General features: G+C 41.7%; 1 protein-coding gene across 1 annotated transcript; it reads left to right on the top strand.

The window, feature by feature from the left end:
• The first annotated feature begins 1,612 nt into the window (after window positions 1–1,612).
• Window positions 1,613–26,172, top strand: ednraa (endothelin receptor type Aa). The gene is made up of 8 exons (XM_084319330.1): window positions 1,613–1,910; window positions 3,460–4,017; window positions 6,969–7,096; window positions 14,691–14,889; window positions 19,819–19,971; window positions 22,367–22,500; window positions 22,931–23,039; window positions 24,076–26,172. Exons 2-8 carry the CDS (start codon window positions 3,508–3,510, stop codon window positions 24,211–24,213), a joined length of 1,371 nt encoding a protein of 456 aa, XP_084175456.1. The 5' UTR covers window positions 1,613–1,910; window positions 3,460–3,507; the 3' UTR covers window positions 24,214–26,172.
• The last annotated feature ends 1,295 nt before the right edge of the window (window positions 26,173–27,467 follow it).

The raw sequence follows: 27,467 nt of genomic DNA, 5'->3' as shown, positions 1-27,467 counted from the left end.
ATGCCCCGCTGCTACGGCCTTGCCACGGGGTTGGGGCTTTTTGACCCCGACCCGGCGATGTTGGGGGCTGTGACAGGTTTTTTTTGCTTCACGTCCGTTCCCTGGTGGCGTGCGGGATGCGCGTCCGAGTAGTCGCGGGCCCTTCTATACGAAGGTAAGTCCCACGGTCTGCTCACCCTGTGCGGTTGAGGTACTGTTCCCTCTTTGCACAGTTCGGGTCCGGTCTCCCTCCCGCCACTCACTAGGGGGGGCGGGGGGGTCCGGATCCTCCCCAGTATTCTGATGGTTGTAGGGGACCTCAGCAGGTACATCTGTCGGGCTTTCCGCTCTGCTCCACTCTTGTGTTCCAATAGAGCAGAGCGCAAAGCTATAACGAAATATAATGAAGGTTATCCTATAACCCTAGTTATATGAGTATAGCGAGCGCTCTGCTCTGACTCACTGAGGACCCCACGTGTCTTCCATTTCGGCGGTGAAAGACTGGGGAAGGAGCTGGTAGTATGGCCATGGCCCCGCTTATATGTGAGCGGATGTGGGCGTGGCCAGGCAGGTGAGGAGCGTGCATGTGGTTGAAAGTTTTCATGATAGCATAATTAAAGGGACAGTTCCAATAGAGCAGAGCGCTCGCTATACTCATATAACTAGGGTTATAGGATAACCTTCGTTTTTATCATAGCAAAACTACAGGCTGACACCCACAGTGTGTTTTTATGATAGCAAAACTACAGGCTGGCACCCACAGTGTGTTTTTATCATAGCAAAACTACAGGCTGACACCCACAGTGTGTTTTTTATCATAGCAAAACTACAGGCTGACAACCACAGTGTGTTTTTATCATAGCAAAACAACAGGCTGACACAGTGACATACAGTGTGTTTTTATCATAGCAAAACAACAGGCTGACAGTGACATACAGTGTGTTTTTATCATAGCAAAACTACAGACTGACACCCACTTCCCCTTCCATCCTCTTTAATGTTCCAAATGAAAACAACACAACAACACAGAACACACCTTCCTCCCCAGTCCCCATGACCTCTGTTACCTTTAGTGTGAAGAGACAGCCATGCATAATGTGTACAGGTCATAATCTGACACATATAGAGAGATAGTGAGAGAAGGAAGGAGGGAGGGACATGGAGAGGGGCAGAGATCCGTGGGGCCGGTGGGCTCCACCAATGCCCCTGCCATTGTGTGTGTGTGTGTGTGTGTGTGTGTGTGTGTGTGTGTGTGTGTGTGTGTGTGTGTGTGTGTGTGTGTGTGTGTGTGTGTGTGTGTGTGTGTGTGTGTGTGTGTGTGTGTGTGTGTGTGTGTGTGTGTGTGTGTGTGTGTGTGTGTGTGGTGTGTGTGTGTGTGTGTGTGTGTGTGTGTGTGTGTGTGTGTGTGTGTGTACTACCTCTGCACTGCTGTGTGCCTTAGAGATGGCTGTCAGCAGGCGGTGTCTCAGAGAGAGAGAGAGAGAGAGAGAGAGAGAGAGAGAGAGAGAGAGAGAGAGAGAGAGGGGGGGGGGGGGGGTGGGGGGGAGAAGGGGGCCCAGTCTATTACTAAAGGGAGGTGGAGATTTACTATCCCACCCAGTCAAAATGCTACGCTGCTGCTCTGCCACACACACTCACACACACACACACAGACACGTACACACTTGAGCACACACACACACACAGACACGTACACACTTGAGCACACACACGCACACACACGTAGGCTGCAAACTCTCCACAGGAAACCCAGAGCCATAATGCGAAGGCACCTCAGAGCAGACGGGAGCGCTGCTCAAACCAAGTGGGATACGCTTGCGACTTTGATAGTGCGTTAATTACTCATGTGATGTGATACAGATGTCTGGGGGGCTTCAGCCGAAAGTTTGCCTGACGGTTTCCAAGGGGGCCAGGCAGACATTTTAGGAGCGGTAGGTGAAAAGCAAAATCTATTTATTATTTATGGTTGGGATTAGTTGTGCGTGCTGTCACAGCTCCCAGTAGTGCGGTGCTGATGCTAAACTGTGATGCTACTTGAAGGGCTGGCTGCTAAATAGTTCTTTGTGTAGTGGGTGACAGCTGGGGCTTTGAACGGGAACAACTCTTGGCTATGAGGGTTGCCTGTACTGTGGTGTGATGGAGAGAGAAGAAATGGGGGGGGGGGCTTCAAACTATTTAACTGTGGATCTGACTATGTAAAAACTTTTCTTTTACCTGGAGTGCTGTGAAATGAAAGGTGCTGAAATGAAGTGGTACATTTTGTTCAAATAAGTGCTGTACAACAATAGCTCTACATTCAGACAGCTATCACTGATATAGTGTCTGGTCAGTAACTTGGGTCTCCTAGTCGCTCCTGGTATTCCCACTGTATCCAATCAAGAGAGAGAACATTTGTCAGAAAATGGTCTGAGAAAAATAAGAACTAAAAACAAGTTTTAAGCAAATGTGTCCTTGAAACAAGTAAAATAATCTACCAGTGCAGTAAGCTAATTTGGCTTGGCAAGATTTCTTGAAATACGTTTTAAAGAATCTAGGGTTCTCTCTTCTGATTTGATGAAGTGGGAAGGGATACCAGAACATGTACCTTTTACTGCAGAGTGGAGGGACTGGGACTGGGAGACCCGTGTTACTGACCCAACACTCTATATCAGTGATGGCTGTTGGAATGTAGAGCTATTTAACACTTATTTAACAAAAGAAATACCACTTACAGCACCTTTAATAGTATTTTTCCATTGAGTATGTAAAGGGACAAACATCTGTAACTTTGTAACATGTAATAATGTATAATGAAAATTATTTAGAGTATTTTTATCGTAAACACTGAACAGTTACAGCAGTCATCTTTTATAATTGGAATCATCTTTTAATTTGAATTTTAGACACATGGAATTGCGCAACTGAATAGACCTTAGTGGAATTCTTTTGTGTAAAAAAAAATTGCTCTTTGTTTTGTAAGCAGCCAGACTGAATCTCTTGCTAAATCAGAAACAGAGGGGGAATGTGGGAACGAGGAAACCACTCCGATGAAAAGCCATGCAAGGGGCTCATTGTCAAAACAACATGGAGAAAACATACAGCCTTGCTCCTACGACCGCAGTCTTATTGACACAAAGGCCTGCGCAGATAGCTTCTTCCAGGAATGACTGAGTGCTAAAGAGATGGCCGGTGCACTGTGTTGATGGAGAGCTTCATTCTACTGTCTTGACTGTAACCATTCTTGGCATCTTCCATCTGTGCCCCCTTGGCCAAAAAAAAACGTTCTTAAAATCTTAAGGACATTGTTAGACTTCCTCCGAGCAGTTGGAGAGGGACAGAGATACTGTGTGACACATGCTGGTTTACTCCCGTCAAATGGAGGACAAATTGCCCTTGAAATAATCAGAGAAACAATAAGTGAGGAGCAAAGTGAGTTTTTTTATGCATGTGTGAAGTTGCTTAATTTCTTCTCTTTTTTTTCTCCCCTCTCTCCCACATCAGCGATATATTGGGACTTGTATCTACCAATCAGTGAAATCAAAGTGTGGAATGTGTCCTATAATGGGCGCCCCGGTCATACATGTGTTGGTGCTAATGGCCTGTATGGTGGTCGGTGGAATGTGCCAGATAAACACCACAGAGGGAGAGGACGAAACTCTCACAGGCTTTCTCCTCCACTCCACCCTTCAGTCGCCGGGCTTCCACGGCACCAGCAGCCCCCTTCCAGAGACTGGCCCCACCGCACACCATGTGGGGGGTCCGGGGTCCGGGTCCAGGGCTCTGGGAGTAGGACCCGGGTCTGGGAACGCGACCGTCATCAGGAGGCCCATGACCCCTCCGCCGTGCTTAATCACCACCTCCATTAATTATTACTTCAAATACATCAACACGGTGATCTCCATCACAGTGTTCGTGGTGGGACTGGTGGGAAACGCCACGCTGCTGAGGATTATCTACCACAACAAGTGCATGAGGAACGGGCCCAACGCTCTCATCGCCAGCTTGGCCCTGGGCGATCTCATATACATCACCATCGCCATACCCATCAATGTGTACAAGGTATGACACTCATAATCGTTCAAATAATGGGGAAAGATACGCGTAGACTTAAACATGTGGCACTATATGCTCCAAAACACCTTAATTTATGTGGCATGGATCCAGACCCCCGATTTCCCAACTTCTGCCCTTTTTTTCCAAATGTTTATAATAATGTCATGATTCAGTTGAGATCAAATCAAATCAAATTTCAGATCTGAGCTGATTCAGGGGCCAGAGCCAGGCTAAGATTTATCTTCCAATGGGCCTCGATCAAGCCTCCATTCTTTCCGTTCCTAATGCACCATACACTGCACCATACACTGCACACATCAATGCTCTGTACGAAGTACTGACCAGTTTCCTCGCTGCTACGGTGATATTGGTGTACACAGCGTTAGTGAAGGAGATCATAATATTATATATATGGAGAGAGAGGTAAAGAGAGAGGTAGAGAGAGAGAGAGAGAGAGAGAGAGAAAGAGAGAGAGAGAGAGAGAGAGAGAGAGAGAGAGAGAGAGAGAGAGAGAGAGAGAGAGGGAGAAGTTGGAGTCCAAGACGCTCCTTTACTGAGTGCGCAATTAGGAGGGCGAGTTTATCTGTGGGGGCTCTTTATCTACAGTGTGTGGGGAGGTTGGTGATGAGAGAGGCAGGGATATGACTGACTTAAGTAAACACAGGAGTCAGATGGTGGTGGTCACACATGTCAGGGGGGCTTCACGCAGACGGACTGAGACGTTAGTCACAGGCCCCCTTATCTAGAATGGGCAGTGGGGACACTATGAGCAACTAAGTGAACGGTGTTGTTCAAGTGATAAATCATCTGCGGAGCGCGTAAACTCACTTCTACCCGTTAAAAGTGCACTAGGGTGTTCCCTTCGTATGTTCACAGTGCAATGTGGCGTTTTAGTAGCCTACAATAACAGCTGAATGCTCGTGATATTCGGAGTGAGTACGATTCGGGCGATAACCTGGTACTTATTAGAGTACATTGCGAAAGGCCCCCCATTCATAGGGAAAACAAGCGTAAGAAAGACACCTGGTTGGAATTACCAGAGAACGTTCTGATCAGACTGTGTCAGCACTCAGCACATATGGTGACTTTGCGATCCAAGGCCTGATTATTCAATGCGTGTGGAAAAAGAAAAAAAATTATTTCCTGTTGGGGGGGGGGGGGGGGGGGTAATTCACACACAGGAAAAATCACAATGTTCCTCTTTAGGGAGATGGGAGGAAATATATAAATACTGAAATATATTTATCAAGTACAAGTAGGCTGGTACTTGAGTAACATTTTACTAAAGTAGGAATACGTGTAGACTTGGAAAGTAAGAGCAAAAGAGTAGCACTCCAAATAAAGTAGGCCTACTTATGTATTTAGTTTATTGAAAAGTCAAAATATTTGTATGTCACTATAACAAAGTCCAAGGTTTGTGGGCTGGTCCCTTTTTAATCATATGAACAAAGCTTATGTCAGTTATGACTGTGTTTTACTGTAAATAACAGCTGTCATTGTACTCTGTATGTCCACAAAAACAACTTGCTCAAGTAAATGTACTCAATATACATGTACTCAAGTAAAAGTAAAAGTAGTCATTTAAAAAAAGGAATGCAATAAAACACTCAGAAAGTAGTAGCCCAGAGGAAGCTAGTCACCCAGAGGCTTCAACACATGGCTGGGTGCTCAGTGCTACAACTCAAAGACATTTTGAAACAGGGCACTTAATGTAACAAATGACATTACCCAAGTCAGTAAAGAAAATACATATATATATATATATATATATATATATATATATATATATATATATATATATATATATATATATATATATATATATATATATATATATATATATATATATATATATATATATATATATATATATATATATACAGTAACTTGAGTAAATCTAATTTGTTACTTTCCACCTAAGAAAAGTCCTAAGTGCCCTGCTTCAAAATGTTTTCGTGTTGTAGGACTGAGCACCCAGCCATGTGTTGAAGCCTCTGGCTCACTAGCTTCCTCAGGGCTTTGACCATGTTTCCAAAATGAATCAGCTACACACGCAGGCTAAAAACAGTGACATGGGGCCCCCTCTTCCCCTTTTCCCCTAACCCCCCACCCTTCTTCCGCGCTCCTGGGACACTTTGATTAAATGGAACAGCCCAAGTAAACAATAGGGGGGCCAGGATGCACCCGTGAAGTGCTTCCTTTGGCCTGCGTTCTGAGAGAGACGTGTGGGAAAACCCTGTCATATTTCTTTTGTTGGAGCCCAGGTTAGGTCCTGTTCGGAAGACCACTTCAGTGACAAAACAAAGAGAGCTGTGACTTGTTTTCCTGAGGGAAGTTATATTGTAAGAGACAAGTGGTACTTGATACCAACAGAAATAGCAAAGTACTATTAAGGATGTCACATTTGAGATAGTCCTTACTTAGTACAATGGTGGACCTGACATTTTTACTCATATCAGCTGCTTATGAGGGACTACTGCTGGACCAAACACAGACGCAAGGATGATGAGGAGAGAGCTTTGATGTGGTGTTGACTAGGCTGCTGTGCTCTTGACCTTTAATGTGGGTAGAAGATGCTCATCTCACGTCCCACATTCAAAACGAGCAAACAACAGCGGAAATGGAAAGATTAGGACTTAATGGTCTACTCTCAATGAGTTGCCTGCAGTCAAATCATCTACTGTAAATCAAATCATGCAATCCAACATGACCAGCTGTTCTGACAACAAGGGGGAGTTTAGAGCCAAAGATGATTAAACACACTAGAAAGTATTAATATAATTAATTATATCAATCAACTTTATCATAACAATAATTCTCTGTTGGAGTTATTTTCTGTGTGTGTGTGGGGGGGGGGGTCATAAAAAGAACGGTTGTTCATAATATATTATTATACCAGAGATAATAATGTTTCATTGATCTGACAGTGATATTGTTGTATTTGTGCATTCCTCCAGCTCCTGGCTTCACACTTTCCGTTTGACGACAATGTGCTTGGCCTGTGTCTGTGTAAACTGCTGCCCTTCCTGCAGAAAGCCTCAGTCGGGATCACAGTGCTGAATCTGTGTGCCCTCAGTGTGGACAGGTCAGTGCTATCGCACTATTTTACTACGGCATTAAGAATGTGTACAGACGAGGTCCAAAGCCTCTTGGTCGTGATTCATATGAACATCCTATACAATGTGTTCATTTGTGTTTTTTTTCTTTTGTATAAAGATTTTTGTTTATTGTCATCCTTACTTTAAATGGGCCAGGACAATAAAGGACCGATGAGTAATCTGAAGGAACAAAAGGACAGCCCCACCACCAAAAAATCATGGAGATTTGGATATTCATTCTATAACCTAATTGATTGTCTGACTCTGAGCTATTGATACAAGGACTAACACTAGAGGTAGATACAGTATGAGTTTCCACTTACATTTGCTGTATTATTTGGTCATAAAAGGTTTATTTATATTGGCTGGAGTAAAACAGATCTATGTTCTGATTTACAATAGGCTAAGACAGTTCCAAAAAGCTTAAGCTTCAAGAATGTATGTGAATAAATGTAACGGAGGTCCGTGAGTATATCCACACTCAGTCACGATGGACTTCAAGTGTTGTTAAGTGACTGTGGCACGTAGCGGTATTGCAAGTAAACTCATCCACCCATAAAAGGCATGCAGACACGTTACAAGACCGGGGTTCGAGACTAACTCGGGACAATCCCTTAACAGGGGTCGAACTTTAACACAACGCAGAGATGGCAATACGAGCACGGCTACATAAACACGATATTTATGTGATTAAAACAATTCAAGATTTGGACTTTAACACTTTGGCGACCGCTGGGATGCGTCTAATATAGTGCTTGAGGACCAGGGTTTGTCAACAGACCGGTGACTTTTTGTACAGCTATATCTATACTTTATAGTATTGCTATCTGTCCATTCTCATTGTCAATTGAGTTCATAAACCGTCCCTTCAAAATGGCTTAAAGAAAAAAAAATGCATCAATAGGTTGTCATTTTATAGCGCCGTGAATATAAGCTTTATCGCAGATTTTGTCTCATATTTTCTGGAAAGCTAGTTATGGAGCTAATAACTGCTAACGTTATATTCAACGGCATTTCCGTTTTATATATGCTAAAGAAATAACTCAAACTGCATATGATCCGGGCTGTCCCAGAGCATGTATGCATGAAAGGGGGGGGGGGGGGGGGGGACGTTGTTTAGTATTATTGATTACCAATAACAGTGTCCGTGTAACTAGCCACATTCACTGATCTGCTGCTTGCGTTTCACAGCAAGCTCCGATCCGGCTGTAATTTAGGTGAAAAAGATCTTACTGTGAGCCCGTGGGATACCCCACAGCATTTCCCCGTTATCGATCGGCATCTGGTAGATCAATATGTCCATTGGCTGATGATAAATCCAATTATTCCATGGTGAAATCTGCGATTCAAAACGTGATCCACAGTACATTGTGCTGGTTCAGGATCCGGCTACAATGATACTCCATTGGAAGAAAAAAAATAGTTTTACATTCGCCAACAGGGCATACTGCAGTGGAGCGATGGCGCCCCTAAGAGGATCTGGCCGGTATTGCATGTTCTCGATTCCACAGACGAGGGTAGATCTGCAGAGCCGGTCGGGGATCTTGAGCCGGTTATTAAAATGGAATAACAGCAATAACAAATGCCACGGCTATATACGTGCCTCTGGTCCACAACGCATGGCACCGAAACACGTATATATACGTGGCCGTTCCCCATTCTGTTAAGGTAGAATAAGGTAGAATCTGTAATGCCATCAAACAGCGACCTCACTTTGTTTATATATTTTTAATTTTGGTCTGATGGTTGGGGTTGAGTGTGGATAGGGGAAGGGTTGCTGACCAAACCTCATGGTCTGGAGAAATTCACAGTATAATAAGTTACTAAACTCCAACCCACACATCAGACCAAAACTAAAAGACTTAAACAAATATCAAGCAGGGCTCTTGCTTTGAGGTCACTGTTTGATGGCATTACATGAAAAAAGAAGTGCCTTACCCAAAGAAAAGATCATAGTAATAAAAAAAAGGGGGTGAGGCGTGTAGGGGACAAGTCAGTGGCTCTCCAGTGTATGAGTTTACATAGTGAGTTTACACACTTAGATCACAATCCTTAAATCTTCTACAGAATATATTTAAGGATTATTAAAGGGGAACTATCTTATAAATGGCCTTTTTCAGTGTTTAGCATTGTTTCCTAGCTATGTGGACTTATATTAATATGATCTATGTCTCTAATTCTCATATTGGCGCATTCTTCCAATTCTCCTCTCACAATATTCACCCTCACTGAACTGAGTCATCTGAAAATGTGATGATTTGTGATGTCAGAAAGACACCGCTGCATGATAATCATCATGTCCCGCAGCGGTTTACCATTGTGGTTGGAGCCCAGGCTCAAAACGGCTTAAGATCTTGAGGTAGAAAAATGCTGTAGTTGAAGACTTAATTTGAAATACAAAACAATGAATTAAAAAAATATATGTTCCATAAACTCACAGGAATTGTGTAAAAGTGCCCAAATAGTGAAAGAAATAGTAAAATAGTTCCCCTTTAAGAATATTTTGTTGTATCTTGCATATTCAGAAAAAGGTAAAGAAAAAAACATATTTTATTATCATTCCTTATGCAGTTTAAATGTATACTGTAGCTTACTCAGATCTATATGACTATACAGTATATGTGGTTCTTTATGTTTTATAATTCCTAAGAGACAGCAGTCCCCACTACAGTTATTGAATCTTTTTAATTAATTTACTTTAATCCACATCCATGTTTATACTGGGAAATCACAGTGTCACAAAGCAGGTTGTTTTCGTTTGTGTGTTTTAAAAGATGAGCCCCATTGTTCTCACGACCTGTATTCACTGGATTGTGAGTACAGGCTCTATTTTATAGTTTGTTTGTTTTACATTTTAAAAGGGAGATGCTGTACCCATGTAGACAGAAAAACTATTCATATAGTGACTGCCATATTTAAACTATATCCATTCCTCCATACAATATCTCAATTCATCTTTGTCTGGAGGCCCAAACCAGCTCACGCAGCGTGGGGGAGTACGGTCTCCAGATTCAAACCAAATGTTTTGCTTTTCTTCTCTAATATATGCCGTTTTGAGATTTGTACGATGAATTCCACAGGAAAGATGAATGAACTTCCTTCTTGCAGCAATTTGAAGGTTTGGTTAAGACAAATTCCTTCAGAAAGATTAATGAATGATTTGATTTTACTTAATTGGAACCAATGGATGGTTTAGTTGGGTTATATGTAGGTCAGGGGTATCACTTTTCCATCCAAGATGTTTATAAAGTCAACACTAAAGGCCTCTACATGCTACAGCAAATTCAAAGCAACTTCAACACAACATCGGCGCGATTTCAGCGCGCTTGTTGCAGACAGTCTTGTAGACTGTGTTGCGAGGGCGTTGCGTACCTGTGTCCAAAATCTAATCTAAAGACCCGTTGCGTTGGTATTGCGTAGCAGTGATTGGTTGGTAGTGAATGGGGGCGGGGCTGTCTGTCACTTCTAGTGTTCCTGGCTCGAGACCAAAAGAAAACTTTCTGACAGGAGCTCGAGACCAAAAGAAAACTTTCTGACAGGAGCTCGATAGCTAGTGTATTGTTTCATTACACTTGTTTAATTGTTTGTTTAAAATGAATCAAATGCAGGAACGTATTGCAGAGGAGGTCCGAAAGTACCAACATTTATATAATAGCGGGTCTAAAGACTACAAGGATAGCATTATGACGATGAATTCGTGGAAGGAGATTGGGGAAACAATGGGGATGGACTGGGTTGATGTGGCGATATAACTATATTTACACTATATACAAGAACACAAGCGAAAACAAACATAAACAGGGCTATTATTATACTAACGATGTATGGTTGAGAAGGGAAATCCGTTTGTAATTGCTAGAATGCGCACCTTCGGCTGTACCTCGCGGAAAAAAATCTAATCTACGAATTCCAATCTGGCTTCAGAACATCCCACTCCACTGACACATGCCTTCTCTACTTGAACGACCACATCAAACAAGAGGTGGACGCGGGCAAATACTGCGGCATGGTCATGCTGGACCTACAAAAGGCCTTCGACACTGTCAATCACACCATTCTGATTGACAAGCTAAAAGCAATTGGTTTTGATAGTTTATCAGTGAGCTGGATACAATCCTACCTGGAGGGGAGGGAACAGATGGTGGAAGTAAACGGTACACTATCCCCCCCCCTCACAGTGAGCTGTGGTGTTCCACAAGGAAGCATACTAGGACCGCTACTATTCCTAATTTATGCAAATGACATGTCGTCAGCTTGTGACTGCAACTTGTTCCTGTTTGCGGACGACTCAGCCCTGCTGGTCTCTGACAAGAACAAGTTACAGGTTGAAAAAGCCCTCAGCTCGGAACTAGGCAAAATCTGCATATGGCTCGCCGACAACAAACTATCATTACACATGGGCAAAACAGAGTCCATTCTCTTCGGTTCAAATAACAAACTCAGCAAGACCGACGGCTTCTCGGTTACAGTGGGTGACAATATTATCACAAGGAAAGATGAAATTACCTACCTGGGTTCCATCCTAGAGGCTAATCTTTCCTGTGACAAAATGGCATCCAATGTAATAAAAAAAGTCAACCAACGAACGCGATTCTTGTACCGGATCTCCTCTCTGGTAAACAAGAATACCCTGAAGACTCTAGCAGGAGCACTCATTCAAGGGTACTACGACTATGCTTGCACCTCATGGTACCAAAGCACCTCAAAGGCACTAAAAAACAAATTACAAACATCTCAAAACAAGCTAGTCAGACTACTACTTGACCTGACTCCTAGAACCCACCTCACCCCTGCCCACTTTGACAACCTAGGATGGCTTAGAGTAGACGACAGAGTACAGCAACTTGCAATGGGCCTGGTCTACAAGATACACTACGCGACCAAGGTACCCATGTACATGTCAAAATACTTCCCAAAGGTCAGTGAATACCACGATCACAACACCAGAGGGAGCTCCACAAATCATGTAAAACCCAGATTCGGATCAAACAAGGGACTAAACACGTTTCGCAATTATGCCACATCAATGTGGAACGCCCTGCCTAAAGCTGTAAAGGAATGTGAATCACTACCCACCTTCAAAAACACTCTCAAAAAACACCTACGTGAGACTGCAATTCGAAACTGGCCCCTACAAATGTCCTAACCTAGTTGTACAGTAAATGACCAAGTAAGGCTTTGTCAATATTCCAATGTACAGTGTAAAATGTGTGTGTGTCCCCTTCCCAACCCCCCCCACCTCCAATGTACAGCCCTCACCCAACCCACCCAACCCCACCCCACCCAACCAACCTCCTCCAATGTACAGTTTCTATGCCAAATGTATATACACTCCTTTTCTGGACACTTTTGTATCACAAACAGTACTGTATTTGCAAATCTGATATGTCATAAATGTATAGATGTAGCAGTACTGTCTATCTGTATGTCATGTATGTCATATATGTTATGATGAATTGAAAATGGGGGACCCTGATGTAAACAAGTCGAAAGTCTTTCTCTGGTCTGCATCCCCTTAACAATTGTATGTATTGAGCTGTACTGTACTGTACCCATTCTGCAATCTGTTAATAAACTTTTCAATCAATCAATCAAACCAAAGTATTCAGGCGGGCTGGGCGCGCTCGAGCCGCACATCCGGGGTACATTTTGTTGCATCATAGGCTGCGCGTTGATTTTGCAGAAGCATAAAGGTAATGTGTCTGCAACACCGTTGCTTTGTCGATGTTGTGTTGAAGTTGCTTTGAAGTTTCTGTAGCATGCATTAGACAAATGTGGCTCAAATCAATGTTGGAGGAGCTGAGAGGGTTTCAGCTGATAAGCAGTGAATGTGATTGATTGAACACTAAGCAGCATCACATCCAGTACAACACACTTTTGCACTGGCACACAAGCAAACTTGGTATGGCCAAAAACAAGTCTGGTAATAAACAATCCCAATGGGTAGTTGTACAACTCTCTTGATTTCTATTTGTTGCATTCTGTGTGCAAGTTGTTTCATGATCATCTAGCTTGTCACATCATCTGCCTGTATTTTTGACATTGCTGTTAGCATAGCAGGCCCTAAAACAACACCTTTGCGGTTCAGTTTATTGCGCCGTGATAGCTGTCATTGTTTTAAATGTGGACATACAAGGGAGAGCATTGCTCCCGGATGTGCTGGCAGCAACGTTTATTTTTGTAATATTTATGACGTGCACGAGGAGACACCCTAAATGATCCTATATTGTAACCCTCCAGGTCCTCTTCAACAGCACTAGTGTTTCTCTAATGAATAAATAATCAGGAGAATGGATTGCTCAGGCCAATCATTCATTTCACTGTGTCCACCAGAAGACACACTTTAAGAGACGAGAGAGGAGGCTAGGAAGCATTGCTCTGAAAAGCCTCCAAGGTTCAGCATAGCAAATAACATAGTATCTAATGAGCTCGATCAGGAAGAACAGCACAGGGGGGGGTTATATCACAATGACGCAGTTGCGCTCAAGAGCAGCTGCTCTCCATTTGTTTCCAGGAAATGCGCTTGCAGCACAACACAGGCAGAGTAACTCCGTGTTTAATATGAAGGTACTCAAGTCTGCTGTATCTCTCCTCTCAATGTTGGAGGAAGAGGAAAAAGGTGGGATACATTGCCACTTAGTAAAATATAAATGCCACCATGTTGTTCCGACAGAGAAATTCAAATGTGTCATGAAAAATATATTGGTTTTTTTTGCCATGAAATCTTGATGCTGGTTTTTACTAAAACATTTCGACAAGTGGTTTCCATTAATGAAACAAGCAAACAAGCATTTAGAGCGAACACGCCAACAAACAGACCGCTCTGCCAACATGGGCCAGTTTGTTTGGAGGCATCACAAAAAAATATAAATATTAGATTCCAAAGATAAACAATTGATCATCTCCCTTCATTAAATCTTAAATTTTTTTATATTATTTTTCCTGACTGTGCAGTTTGTTGTATTTGGTGTCCTGCCATGCATGAATACAATTATGTTGTCAGTTTTATCCGTTAACAAGAGGAAGGAAATGAAATTATTTCATATATGTATACATTATGGTTAAGTGGAACAGCACCTTGTTGTGTGTGATGGTGATTGAGTTACACACTTCAAAAAGGATGTGTCATTTATTACACAGACCTGTGTCTAATTAGAAATTACATTTTCTGTTATTATTCAATAGAATGTGTTAATAGCAGTACATTTACATGTAATGCTATTTTGACACATTATGATGAAAAGTTAAACAAGAGTTTTATTTGTAGATGGAAAATATCAGAATATAGATCCGTTTTGATTCAAACATTTACAACATAAACAAACCTTTTACAGACACAAAATACAGCAAATACAATACAACATGCAATAGTAGTTACTGTACCTAGTGTTGGCACTTGAATCAAAAGTGCTCAATTTATCCAATAGAGAATGAAAACATGTCTCCATCCTAATCTAATTATACCCATTTGTTTACTTTAGGATTACCAGACTGGGACTTTAACCCCATGTGGATTAAAAACTAAACTAAACTACACATTGGGCACGTATGGTTAATGCTTTCTGTGTGTCTGTGGCCCAGGTACCGAGCAGTGGCGTCGTGGAGCAGAGTTCAGGGAGTGGGCGTTCCTCTGCTGACGGCCATTGAGATCATCTCCATCTGGGTGCTGTCACTCATCCTGGCAGTGCCAGAGGCCATCGGCTTTGACATGGTCACCTTCAGCTACCACAACCAGACCATACGCACCTGTATGCTCAGCCCCAAGACTGACTTCATGCATGTAAGCCAGGCAACATCTTTCTTATTAAAGGGGCAGTTCACCCCAAAAAGAAACATATTTTCCCCCTTGCCCGGAGTGCTATCTATCCATCCAGATAGTTTTGGTGTGATTCACACACCATAGTGTTGGTGTGTTTTGTATCTGCTGTAGAGATGTCTGCCAATAAGGCTGAATGGCACTCAGTTTGTGTCACTGAAAGCACTAGAAAATACATTTGGAAAAACTCAAGAGCAACGTCTCTTTCCAGAAATCATGACCCGGTTACTAGTCTAGATAATACACAGACCTTGCAGTTTCATGTAGGAACTATTTTCTACCGAAGTACACCCCCATTCATAATTATAGGTGGTGTAGTTTGGTAGAAAATAGTATTGGAGTGATGGCAGACATCTTTACGGTAGATATCTGCAAAACTAGGCTGTGAAAGAAATCTCCCTACTCTCTGTGTTTAAGGAAATCTGGAGATGGCTGCCTTTGTTCACCAGCCCATAGAACATAATTGATTGCAGGCTACAAGTGCAATTACCTGGGCCTGATGTATGGTGGCCTCAAGCTAAGCCGTGTGTGTGTGCGTGTGTGTGTGTGTGTGTGTGTGTGTGTGTGTGTGTGTGTGTGTGTGTGTGTGTGTGTGTGTGTGTGTGTGTGTGTGTGTGTGTGTGTGTGTGTGTGTGTGTGTGTGTGTGTGTGTGTGTGTGTGTGTGCGTGCGTGCGTGCGTGCGTGCGTGCGTGCGTGCGTGCGTGCGTGCGTGCGTGCGTGCGTGCGTGCGTGCGTGCGTGGGTGGGTGGGTGGGTGCGTGCGTGCGTGGGTGCGTGGGTGGGTGGGTGGGTGGGTGGGTGTATGAGTGCGTGCGTGCGTGTGTGTGTCCATTCCACCTAGAGATGGACGGTAAGGATTACCACGTACAATAGCCATATAATACTGAGGTCTAGATCATTTGATTTCCACCACAGTTGATGAGGCATGATTTGAACACAGCCTTTACTGTAGATCAGACATTTGAATAGCATGTGTTTCCATTCTACTGCAGGAGCATTTTGTGAGCCAAAATGTCTCATCTTGATTTGGCACAGAGCACAAAAACCCACTTGTGGTAGCTGTACTAACTGACTACTTGTTATTGCTCTTTTCAGAAAAGATATACTTAGTTCAGTTCAGTTCAGTTCTTTTTTATTTCGGGCTTTGGACACATAACAACGGTCATTCCATAAATCGCCAAAGTTTTACCAGCTGCTATTGCAGCATTGTCCAATTGTCCGAAAAGGGCTAGGGAGAAGCACTAGGCTTGTCAGGCCCTACCCCTGAAGACTTACGTTTTTATTTAAAAAATAATAATCATTTACATACATACATAGTACATACATATAGTACACATTACAGTACACACATATAGTACACATTACAGTACACATTACAGTATAGTATACCTGCAGTATATAATAGTATATAATAGTATATAGTACATAATAGTGTATACAACACATATATAATGTGATATGAGATATATACAATATAATATAGTACCATAATATAATAGTATATACTGTAAATATAGTTCAATATAATATACAAATTAATTATAATATGATTATATAATGTAATATGATATAACGTACAATACAGTATCATATGTATTCTTTGTATTAATATGCAATTAAAGCTCTTCTTCCCTTCTGTACCTATCGTAAATAGATTTGTTTTGTCTAGATTTGAATTGATTTATGTTTTCACAATATTTTAGTTCATCCTCGAGTCTAGCCCATTCCACAGGGTGGCTCCGTAAGAGGAGATACACATTATTTTCAGGTTGGTTTTCATCACAGGTTTTTTGAAGTTCAATGGTCCTCTGAGGTTGTGTCCCCCCTCTTTATCCAGAAACGTGCTTCTTACATTTACCGGTAATTGATTATTTCTTGCTTTGTACATAACTTGCAGAGTTTTAAAGTTTACCATATCAGTGAACTTCAAAATGTGTGATTGTAGAAACAGTGTGTGTGTGGTCCCGATATCCTGCATTGTTTATTACTCTTATTCAGTGATGCCACAGATTACTTGTAAAAAATAATCCGATTACTGATTACTTCTTTAAAAAGTAATCTAGTTACTTTACTGATTACGTAAAGTAACTAGGTTACGAAGTCGTCGTCGTCGTCCCTGCTGCTGCCACAACATAAGAATGACAGCCGTTTATTTATTTTTTTAATAATAATGCTTTATTGAAAGTGCATAATGTCATAAATCATGATTGGCTGCTCAGACAGGTCATCATCAAGTCAAGTCAAGTCAAGAGTTTTATTTGTCACGGCCTACAAGTATACAATGAAATGCGGGGGGTCTTGCCCGCAACGATGTGCATAATACAATAGTAATATATAATAAGAATCCAATAGAACGACATTGTGCAATAAAACAAGTAAACAAAGTAGGGCATATCAGTATATGTACATGAGTTATTTACAGAGCATGGTAGGACATGCTAGGTCCTGTGGTAGTGCAATACACTGTTAGCTACGGATGAGGCACTAGGTCTTTATGTACACTGTTATACAATGCTATAGTATACAATCTCAAGTTATACTATACTATTCTTAAAGTGACCTTTCCTTTTGTAAAGTGACCATAAGTGTGAGCGTGTGCAGCATGAGTGTGTGTGTGCTCATGTTAAAGTGGCTGCTAGTGTGTGAGCGTGTACAGTGTGTGTGTTGTGTGTGTGCTCATGTGTGCTTGTGTGTGGAGAGTTCAGTGTTCAAGGCTCTGATGGCTTGGGGGAAGAAGCTGAGCCGAAGTCTCTCTGTCCTAGTTGCTGGTGTTCGCAGGCGTCATCATGAGACGTCATCAGCCATCAGTCGCGCATAACATGAATCTCTCTCTCTCTCTCACTCTCTCTCAAGTAGCCAAATTACACTATAAAACGAGCTGGATAGTTGATTTAACTTCATGCTGAAGCCATTCTAAAATCAGCTATATGTGTGTGTGGCTGTGTGCGTGCGTGCGCGAGTGCACGTCCCATCTCCGGTCTAGCTGACTGTACCCCTGGCTCTCTTATCATCAGCATTATGAGATAGTAACTAAATAGTAACGCACAGCCACTTGGAAAAGTAACTGTAATCAGATTACTGGCTTGTAAAAAGTAACAAGTTAGATTACTATTTACTGAAAAAAGTAATCAGATTAGAGTAACTAGTGTACTTAGTAACTAGTTACTGGCATCACTGCTCTTATTGCTCTTTTTTGTAGGATAGTCAATGTATTTATGGTTGTTTTGTATGTGTTACCCCTTAGGTAACTTAGGTTCATTGATGACTATAGGAGCTCTATATGATTGTTTAGTGTTATTGCTACCTATTTAACCCTTGTGTGGTGTTCACGTCTTTGTTACTCACCCAATGGTCACAGGTTATTTTTTTTGATAAAATGTGATGCTGGAAAAGAAAAAAAGAATCCATTATAATCAAGACATGAATGGAATAAATCATGTGTATCTTGAAAAATATAAAAGAAACAAGGTGGAGGCAGACAGGAAAGGTACACAGTGAATAACTTTTACCATATTTTCTTGACCCAAACACCATGTATGTAATATACAGTGTGCACTCTATGAAAATGTGTTATTTTTAGGGCTGTCCCCGACTAAGGATTTGGATAGTCGACTATGATTGGCCGAAATTAGCCGATAGTTGACTATTAGTCGACTATGAAAAAAAGATTTCTTTGGAAAAGAAAAAGTATAATTACAAATATCTTTTTTATTTGTATTCTTGTCCTCTGCAAAAGCATGCAATTGGTCCACTTGATATTTGTCTAGTCTAGTGTGTTCATTAGATGGGTGAAATCCTCTTTCAGTGCCTCTGTGTCTGTTTTCTTAGGCAGTTAGCCTCTGGTATGCGTGCCATTAGCGTTAGCCACGCTTCTAGGCCTCTTTTCTTTTGGAAAGAATGATAAAAAAAATTAACATAATTAATTTTTTTAAATAAAAACAAAATTATAATATAAGAGGTTGGCAGCCCTATGCTTTTCGCATTAAATGAGCCAAGGTCAAATATATAATATTAGAGTAATATCATTACTCTTTCAGTACACATTGAAAACATGTCATACAGGCCCGAATACCACACAAGGGTTAATTATGTAGCCTATTTATAAAAAATTTGCCATTTTTTTTAAGCACTACATGGCCATAATACACACGGCACCATTAGGATTGGGAATAGTTACTTAGCATACCCCATGAGACAGTCACACATCTTCCATGCAGCGCCAACATGTATTACATTGTATTAGGTCACCAGATAATTCAGTGACACCCCTTGGACCAGGTAAGGGTTCAATGTCATGCTGAAATACACCTCTGGTTGTTGTGGGTGGTTAGAGAGTCTGCAGTCTCTCTAACCACCTGCTACCGTGTTGCTGTGACGTGGATGTGTAGCAGTGTGTAGCTGTGTAAGATAAGATAAGATAAGATAAGATATTCCTTTATTGATCCCCTTGGGGAAATTCGGTATCATAGCAGCATGGGGGAGGGGGAGGGGAGGTACAGGTAGACAGTAGAAGACATACAGGTACAGGTCACAGAATTATAGTACAGTGGAGAAGTAAAAAATTAAATAGAATGAAAAGGCAGTGTAAACAATATACAATATAATTAACTCTGGACATGCGTATATGGGCAACAAGGTGCGAGATGAAGGTATGTAATGCCCTCTCAGTTATTTTGCCCTACAATAAATATAGTTACAATATATAATCTAATAATCTAAATCTAATCTAATCTAATATATGATCTAAAAAAACGAAATGCTAGAATGCTAAATATATGCAATATATAATCTAATAATCCAATAGTCTAAATCTAATCTAATATATAATAATAATTAAAAAAAAAAATTGTGTAGCATGGCGTGTCATGGATGCATTGTTGTTTTGTCTTGCAGCTCTATAAGGAGGTAAAGGACTGGTGGCTGTTTGGCTTCTACTTCTGTGTGCCCCTGACCTGCACGGCAGTCTTCTACACTCTGATGACCTGCGAGATGCTGAACCACAGGAACGGCAGCCTGCGCATCGCCCTCAGCGAGCACCTCAAACAGGTTAGGCAGCCCTCTGGTCTCTTCTCATCGACACTATGTGGGATTCCGCTGAAGGACAGGCAATGGACAGACCGTGTGGGGGACAGGGGATCAAACAAGAACAAGAACTCACCACCTTAAACCTGACATGTTATTTTTTGTCCTGCTAGCAAATGCTAGCATGAGGCTCTAGGGATGACAATGTTGGTCACTTGCTCGCTCGTGTCAACCACTGTGGTAAGCCTGCAGTCTGACTCATTCCCTTACCGCCAGGATAGCGATAGGGTAAACACACAATAATCCAAAACAGCAGTCCCTCATAGACCTGTTCGCTGTATACAAACATACCGTGTTCGAGAAAATCAGCAATACCAACTGAGTCACGTGACTAAGTTTCCCCCTACCTGTGCAAGCTGCTGCGCTAAAAAAAGTATGACAGGGCTCTATGGTGAAACCGTGACACTCCCCTGACAAATGGTTGTTTCAAACGAAAAAGGCTGGATGTAATTTTTCCAAATCAGCATGGCTGTGAGTGTGAGTCTTTCACCTTTTACATATCTAGCTTTGGCATGGATTGATTGTTTAGATCGCTAGCATGGCTAACAAATGCAAATATATTGTAGTCTGCCCCATTGTTCTGACCAGGATTACGTTCCTTTTACCCCCTTGATGCACGCGCACACTGAGTCTGACGTGGACAACAAACAGTCATGATTGCAACTTGAGTGACAGCTTCCAATAGCAGAAGAACAACAGTGACAGCAGGCTGATTTGTGACGGCGCTCTCTCAAAATAAGCCATTTGTAACCTTTTAACAGAGCATTGCTGGAGCTTCGGCGTAGAGCCTGAAATTTGGTCAGGATTCCCGCGGGACAGGAGTCAATTTCACTTTCAATTCTGTGGGACGGGACAGGAAAAAAGCAACGGAAGTGGGCAGGACCAAGACATTTTCTTTTAAAAGAAAAAAAGTATGTACAGTATGCAATGTTTGCTTGATTCTGGAAGAAATTCTGTCCATTCTCATTGTTGTTTCCAATTCAAAAGTATTGCATTGCGCAATACACAACCTAAACAAATTTAGAATACGACGGTAGTAATTTTTTTAACTTCAACAGGGATCCAGACTAGACTGGAGGATTTATTTTACTGAATCACGGGAGCGGGACAGGACAGGAGTACTCTGTGACCACTCCCGTGTCAGGCTACTTCGGTGCTAACGTTACATAATGTTACATTTTAAAATGGCATAGTGGAGTCAAAGAAGCAGCGGGCCATCTGTCCTAAATTAAGGTACACAATAAATGTTGGAGCCTCAGAGCGCATTTGAGCCAAGCTGCCAATAACCTCACTTCTTAGACTTGCTAGCTAACGCTAACAGCTTACATTAGCATGTCCAGAGTGCATTCTGTGGCACCAACATATGGATGCCTATTGCCTATCAGCCTTGATTTAGGAAACATCACCCCGCTTTATCTATCCTGCAGTGATAATGTTCCACATTTGGTATGTGTCACGCCAAAGCTCTGGCTCTAATGTGTACCTGCAGATATCACAGTCACTTCTTTGGGTTACCTACATTAGCCTCTAAATGAGTGGTTCTCAAATCTGTTAGGGGCAACGCTAGTGCTAGTGGGGCATTTAGACTAGCCTTGTTTATTTACTTTTTTGTTTTAAGTAGGGCATGTTTTTTATGGGTAGGTATGTTGGCTTGTTTTATGTGAGTTTTTATACAAGCAACGTATAAATGAACACACAAGGACACTTTATGAGTGGCAAGGACTCTATCTGTCAACACATCTTGCACTGGAAACCGGAAATGACTATTGAGCCCTTGCACTGAAGAACCATATAACTCTTGTTTTTAAATTATTTTAACAGCCTGTGTATTTGCAGTTGTAACGTCAATCCAAATTACTTGGGAGTGTGGATGTGATAAATCATCAGAAATTACTCAACCTCTACTGTCTTTAACTATGAATGAACACAACACTATAACTTGCCATCTTTAGACAATAACATTTGATAACATTGTTCCTCTGACACTTAAAAGGGAGTTACGTGGTTCTTCATCTGAGGTAATCAATTAACTCATCACAGGTTTATTTCTATGCTTTCCCATTTAACGTCAGGCAAATTTGTTCCACGGAATGCAAGTCCCTGAATGCATGAGCCTTCCTGCAAAAGACTGAGATGCCAAGCTGTGAAATCCATTTAACGTTAACATTAGTCTGATTACTACAGAATTACAACTCGTTGAAGGAGCCAGACTGATCTGTGTATTCTGTGTGCAGCAGGGTTGGTGGCATTCAGACTGCCTCACAGTTTGTCTTCTCTGCCTTCTACCCTCTCGGGGTAACATTACATAACCTTCCTCGTCTCTCTAATGGTGGTGTGTGTTCTCTGTTTATGTCTGCAGAGGAGGGAGGTGGCCAAGGCTGTCTTCTGTCTGGTCCTCATCTTTGCCCTCTGCTGGTTCCCACTGCACCTCAGCAGGATCCTAAAGAAGATGGTCTACCACCAGTATGATGTGACCCGCTGTGACCTGCTCAAGTGAGTCATGTTTACTGGAACTAGAACTCCATCAGGACCATGGTTACTGGAACTATAACTCCCCTGTAACACATCACAAGCAGGAGACGGGAAGGTTAACGTTTCATTGGAGAACTGACTGTCGGACATTTTTTATAGGTAGTGCCCTTTTCTGCTAAAGCGTTGCGAGGGCATTTCATTAGTCTTCAAATCATAATTAAAAGAATAAATAAAAAATTATAAACAGGATCGTAAATCATGAAAACAGAACAGACTAAACATAGACTGATTGTGAAAGTCGAGCTCCGTTGAGCCAAAAGTACTTACTCTGAAAGGCATGACATCCGAGTAATATGAAACGGTATCCAAAAGAAAGAAAAAAAAGAAGTTGAGATGATGATGTCACACCATACGCCAAAATAATACATCTTGATCTTCCTTCTGCTTTCAGTTTCCTGTTGGTGTTGGATTACCTCAGCATGAACCTTGCCACGGTCAACTCCTGCATAAACCCCATTATCCTCTACTTTGTCAGCAAGAAGTTCAAAAACTGCTTCAAGGTATACAGTACATACCATCTGTCACACACACAGAATACACACGCATGCATGCTCACACACAAACACGACACACACACACATTACATGCTCACACACACACACACACGTTACATATTACATACCCACAGATGCATGCTTGCACACACACACAATACACACACATGCACGTTAACACAAACATACATGTACCTACATACATAAACACACACACATGTCTGAAAAGTCTGCGGTTTAGTCTGGTCAGAAAGAAAAACAGTGAACTCAACCCTTTGCCCATGACTCTGTGGTAGTGATGGCATTCCATGAGGAAAATGTAAAGCAGGCTGATGATTTATGGACTGATTCTGTTGGCTGAAGTCACATACTGAACATGTCTGTCAGAGGGACCTGGGGGCCGGAGAAAAGCCTCAGCCTCTCTTGCCTTGGAGCAAAGAGCAGGGTGGAGCGAGGGAGGAAATCAGAGGACGGTTTTTGTTCAAAAAAGATTATCTCTCTAGGAACACTCTTAAAAATGACAGAATACGTGTTGCCTCCAACTAAACCCATACAGATTAGTTGAAATATGACATTGTTAAAGGAACACGTCAACATTATGGCAAATGCACTTACTGCCTTCTCTAAAGTCAGATAAGAAGAGAGTGTAGATACCGCTTTCATTTCTGTGTGTTCGGTGGAAAACTATCCGGCTGCCAGCTAGCCTAGCTTAGCCCAAATGAATGGAAGCAGATATGGATCAGTTAGCCTAGGTGTTGGCCAAAAACGACTCTCCTGGAGTTTTAAGCTAGACTAGCTGGTTAGGCATCTTTCTTCTTGTCTGACTCTGGAGAAGACAGTAAGCCCATTTCCCATAATGTTGGGGTGTTCCTGATGCACTGCTACTGAAGGAAAGATTCTGTGTTGTTGTTGTTGTTGTTGTTGTTGTTGTTGTTGTTGTTGTTGTTGTTGTTGTTGTTGTGAAATACAGCTTGGCTCAGTACCATGGCCTGCCCCATGGTATCATGGCCTCTCACTGTCTCTTTCTCCCATATCCATCCAGTCGTGCTTGTGCTGCTGGTGCTACTCAGACAACCAGGTGTCCAGCATCGGCGCCATGAACGGCACCAGCATCCAGTTTAAAAGCCCTGAGCCGAACAACCTTCCCAACGACCGCAGCCTCCGAAAAGACAGCGACTAACCACTCACGGTCACGGGAGTGCTCCCTGCGGACGTCGAGCTCTCATTACAGCCCGCAGCCTACTCTTTAAAACACAACAGGATCCAACTCTAACCCCGACACAAGCGTGATAAAACGATGAATTGTCATTTTTTTCCAAATAATAAACTTTCGACCCGAGGAACTGTGGAGCCATCCTAGAGAGGAAGGATGGATGAGGAAATAGGATTTCTCAGACACTTAAGACAATGGGCTTGATGTGCCGTGTACAGTCAGTACTGTATAACGAGCTTCACAGTGGTTGCCGGGCATCCTGGTGGACCACGTTTCCCAAACCAAACCACTTCTATTCACATGATGAAGGAGAGGGATGCTGTTGTTACCGTGAGAGAAGAGAAAAGAGAGGGGGAGGAGGAAGAGGAGGATGAGGAGGCAAGGTTGGGGGAGGAAGAGGAAGGGGAGGGAAGGATGGGGGGGGGTCAGGATGCAGGATGGTGACAGGATGCAGCTGAACGGTGACTAAATTAGCCTCGAATCAGTAGCCATGTTTGCTATTCATATAAAGGGCAACACTTCTGGGATGCAGCCAGGAAGGAAGGTCACTACTTGCTGTCGGAGGGCATGATGGGTGAGAGGAGTGTGTCCCATCCCTTAGAGCTCCACCCCCCCCACCCCCCCACTACTTAGTGATGGCAGAGAACAGGAGAAGAGTGTGTTCCCCCCCCCCCCCCCATCTCCACACTACTTAGTGATGGCGGAGAACAGGAGACCCCATGTAATTGATTCAAACAGTCTTCATTCTCCATCAAGCACACACTAGCTGTTGTACAGTGTATTATAATGTGCTCACTTATTCATTGAGCTAGCCTCAATACTCTTGTGGTATATTTAGGTTGAGTGTTTAAAAAAAAATTGCTATAGCCTATAGATGGTTGGTTGACTTATATTTTGATTTGATGTGGAACTTTCACAAATAACGTTCCCTATTGTCTTGTGTGGTTCGTCGTTGTATATGGTGTCTGTGAACGAAAAGGTGCCTCGTGTCACCTTGAATCTCCCTGGATAGCCATGAACTGCAAACAGACGTTCGCAGTCCGATATGAGCTCCCAGTCGTGCTAACCGCCGGTCTCCTGGCTCGCAATCCAAGGACTCATGATTTCAGAACTGGCTCTGTGTAGTCGAGGTTCAGAAGTTCCATATCAGAACATTGCCAGATACAACAACCAGAAAGCTGCGATTGAAGAAGTTATGATAGATTTGACATGGCTGGGTGGACACCACCTCTCTTACCAGAAACAACCTAAGGAATTGTTCATTCCTACAACACTGTGAATTTCAAAAGATACTAAAATACGTATCAGCAGTTATATATATCAGAGTTGTTTGACAAGTGCCTGTATAATCTCTCTATGTTATATATCCACTTTAATAAGCTGTACTATTTTGGTTATGTTAATTATTGTAATATTAATATTGTTGTTATTTGTGTGATGCCAGGGGCAGAATGTATTGTTTGTTTGTTTTTCAGTGAGGATAGATAGATAGATAGATAGATAGATAGATAGATAGATAGATAGATAGATAGATAGATAGATAGATAGATAGATAGATAGATAGATAGATAGATAGATAGATAGATAGATAGATAGATAGATAGATAGATAGATAGATAGATAGATAGATAGATAGATAGATAGATAGATAGATAGATAGATAGATAGATAGATAGATAGATAGATAGATAGATAGATAGATAGATAGATAGATAGATAGATAGATAGATAGATAGATAGATAGATAGATAGATAGAAGATAGAGAGATAGAGAGATAGAGCGATAGATAGATAGATAGATAGATAGATAGATAGATAGATAGATAGATAGATAGATAGATAGATAGATAGATAGATAGATAGATAGATAGATAGATAGATAGATAGATAGATAGATAGATAGATAGATAGATAGATAGATAGATAGATAGATAGATAGATAGATAGATAGATAGATAGATAGATAGATAGATAGATAGATAGATAGATAGATAGATAGATAGATAGATAGATAGATAGATAGATAGATAGATAGATAGATAGATAGATAGATAGATAGATAGATAGATAGATAGATAGATAGATAGATAGATAGATAGATAGATAGATAGATAGATAGATAGATAGATAGATAGATAGATAGATAGATAGATAGATAGATAGATAGATAGATAGATAGAGAAGGATTATGCTGCCTTACACATTTGTAAACCTGTGGATGAATCTTTGAGTGTGTGGGCGTGTGTATTTTCTTGCACTTTCTTTTACAGTGTTTTGCGCACTATGTACAACAGATAGGTTGTACAATAGAGTGGGCCTTTATCATATAAAGACTTCCATATCAATACGACATTATTTCACCACTACTCTCTGAAAGGACTCATATTACTCCATAAGAAGCTGTATATTGTTTTATACCATTGATTTTAGAATAACGCATTATTCTCATCATGTAGGGATGTTGCTGCTTATACTAATAAAAATATTTGTAAGAGTGTAAAAAACCTATCTTTGCTGTAAGAAGACTTTTATTTCGCTAAGATATTGACTGATTGGTTGATTGATGTCATTTAGCAATAAGTGAATATAATACAACAATAAGGGAATGTGCAGGAGTGTCTGCAGAAAGAGTTTCATTTCACTAAAGATATTATAGTGGTCTCTCTGGGAAGTGACCCCCCCCCCCCCCCCCCCTCCTCTCTCTCTGTTTTTCATCTGTGTCTGTGAGAAAGGGGTCGTCTGGGAGTGATTTGAAGTGGACTGTGACCTGTGTTTGGCAACCAAGCCCTAAGGGTTGCTAATGTCAATGGAGAGGATGTGAACAGGCTTGGGACACAAGGCTGGTGGGAATGTGATCCATATGACTAACTTGACGTTCGTTGCACTGCCAAAACAGAATGTCTGATAGCACCAAACACAGGCTCTCTTTCAGCGTCGCCTTGTCTTGTCTTGGCTGGGATATGATGGTAGGACCATTAGGAGAACGAGTTTATATGAAAGTTGAACCTACTGATATTGAGTTGTGAGAGGTGGATTTTCCATCTGGACCAAATGACCTATCTCAAGTCCCGCCCTCTTTTCTTGATCCTCCAATCACAATTGCTGTGGAAGCAGAAATAAGGGAGACCTGCAGGAAATAAGGGAGCACTGGTAGCTACGTAAAAGACAGCTATATGGTTACTATATGGTTATAGTCATAAAAAACAAGTAACAGAACAAAT

The sequence above is a fragment of the Notolepis coatsorum genome, assembly GCF_963971535.1.
Source record: "Notolepis coatsorum genome assembly, chromosome: 7".
Taxonomy (NCBI): domain Eukaryota; kingdom Metazoa; phylum Chordata; class Actinopteri; order Aulopiformes; family Paralepididae; genus Notolepis; species Notolepis coatsorum.
The sequence above is the reverse complement of the archived record's forward strand: the minus strand, read 5'-3'. Positions and strand labels throughout refer to the sequence as shown.

What these genes read in the sequence shown, in the direction of transcription:
- ednraa (XM_084319330.1), top strand. Translation starts at nt 3,508, where the DNA reads ATGTGTCCTATAATGGGCGCCCCGGTCATACATGTGTTGGTGCTAATG. An exon ending in CCAAGACTGACTTCATGCAT is followed by an intron (nt 14,890 to 19,818) that starts GTAAGCCAGGCA and finishes TTTGTCTTGCAG; the next exon opens with CTCTATAAGGAGGTAAAGGA. An exon ending in TCAGCGAGCACCTCAAACAG is followed by an intron (nt 19,972 to 22,366) that starts GTTAGGCAGCCC and finishes TTATGTCTGCAG; the next exon opens with AGGAGGGAGGTGGCCAAGGC.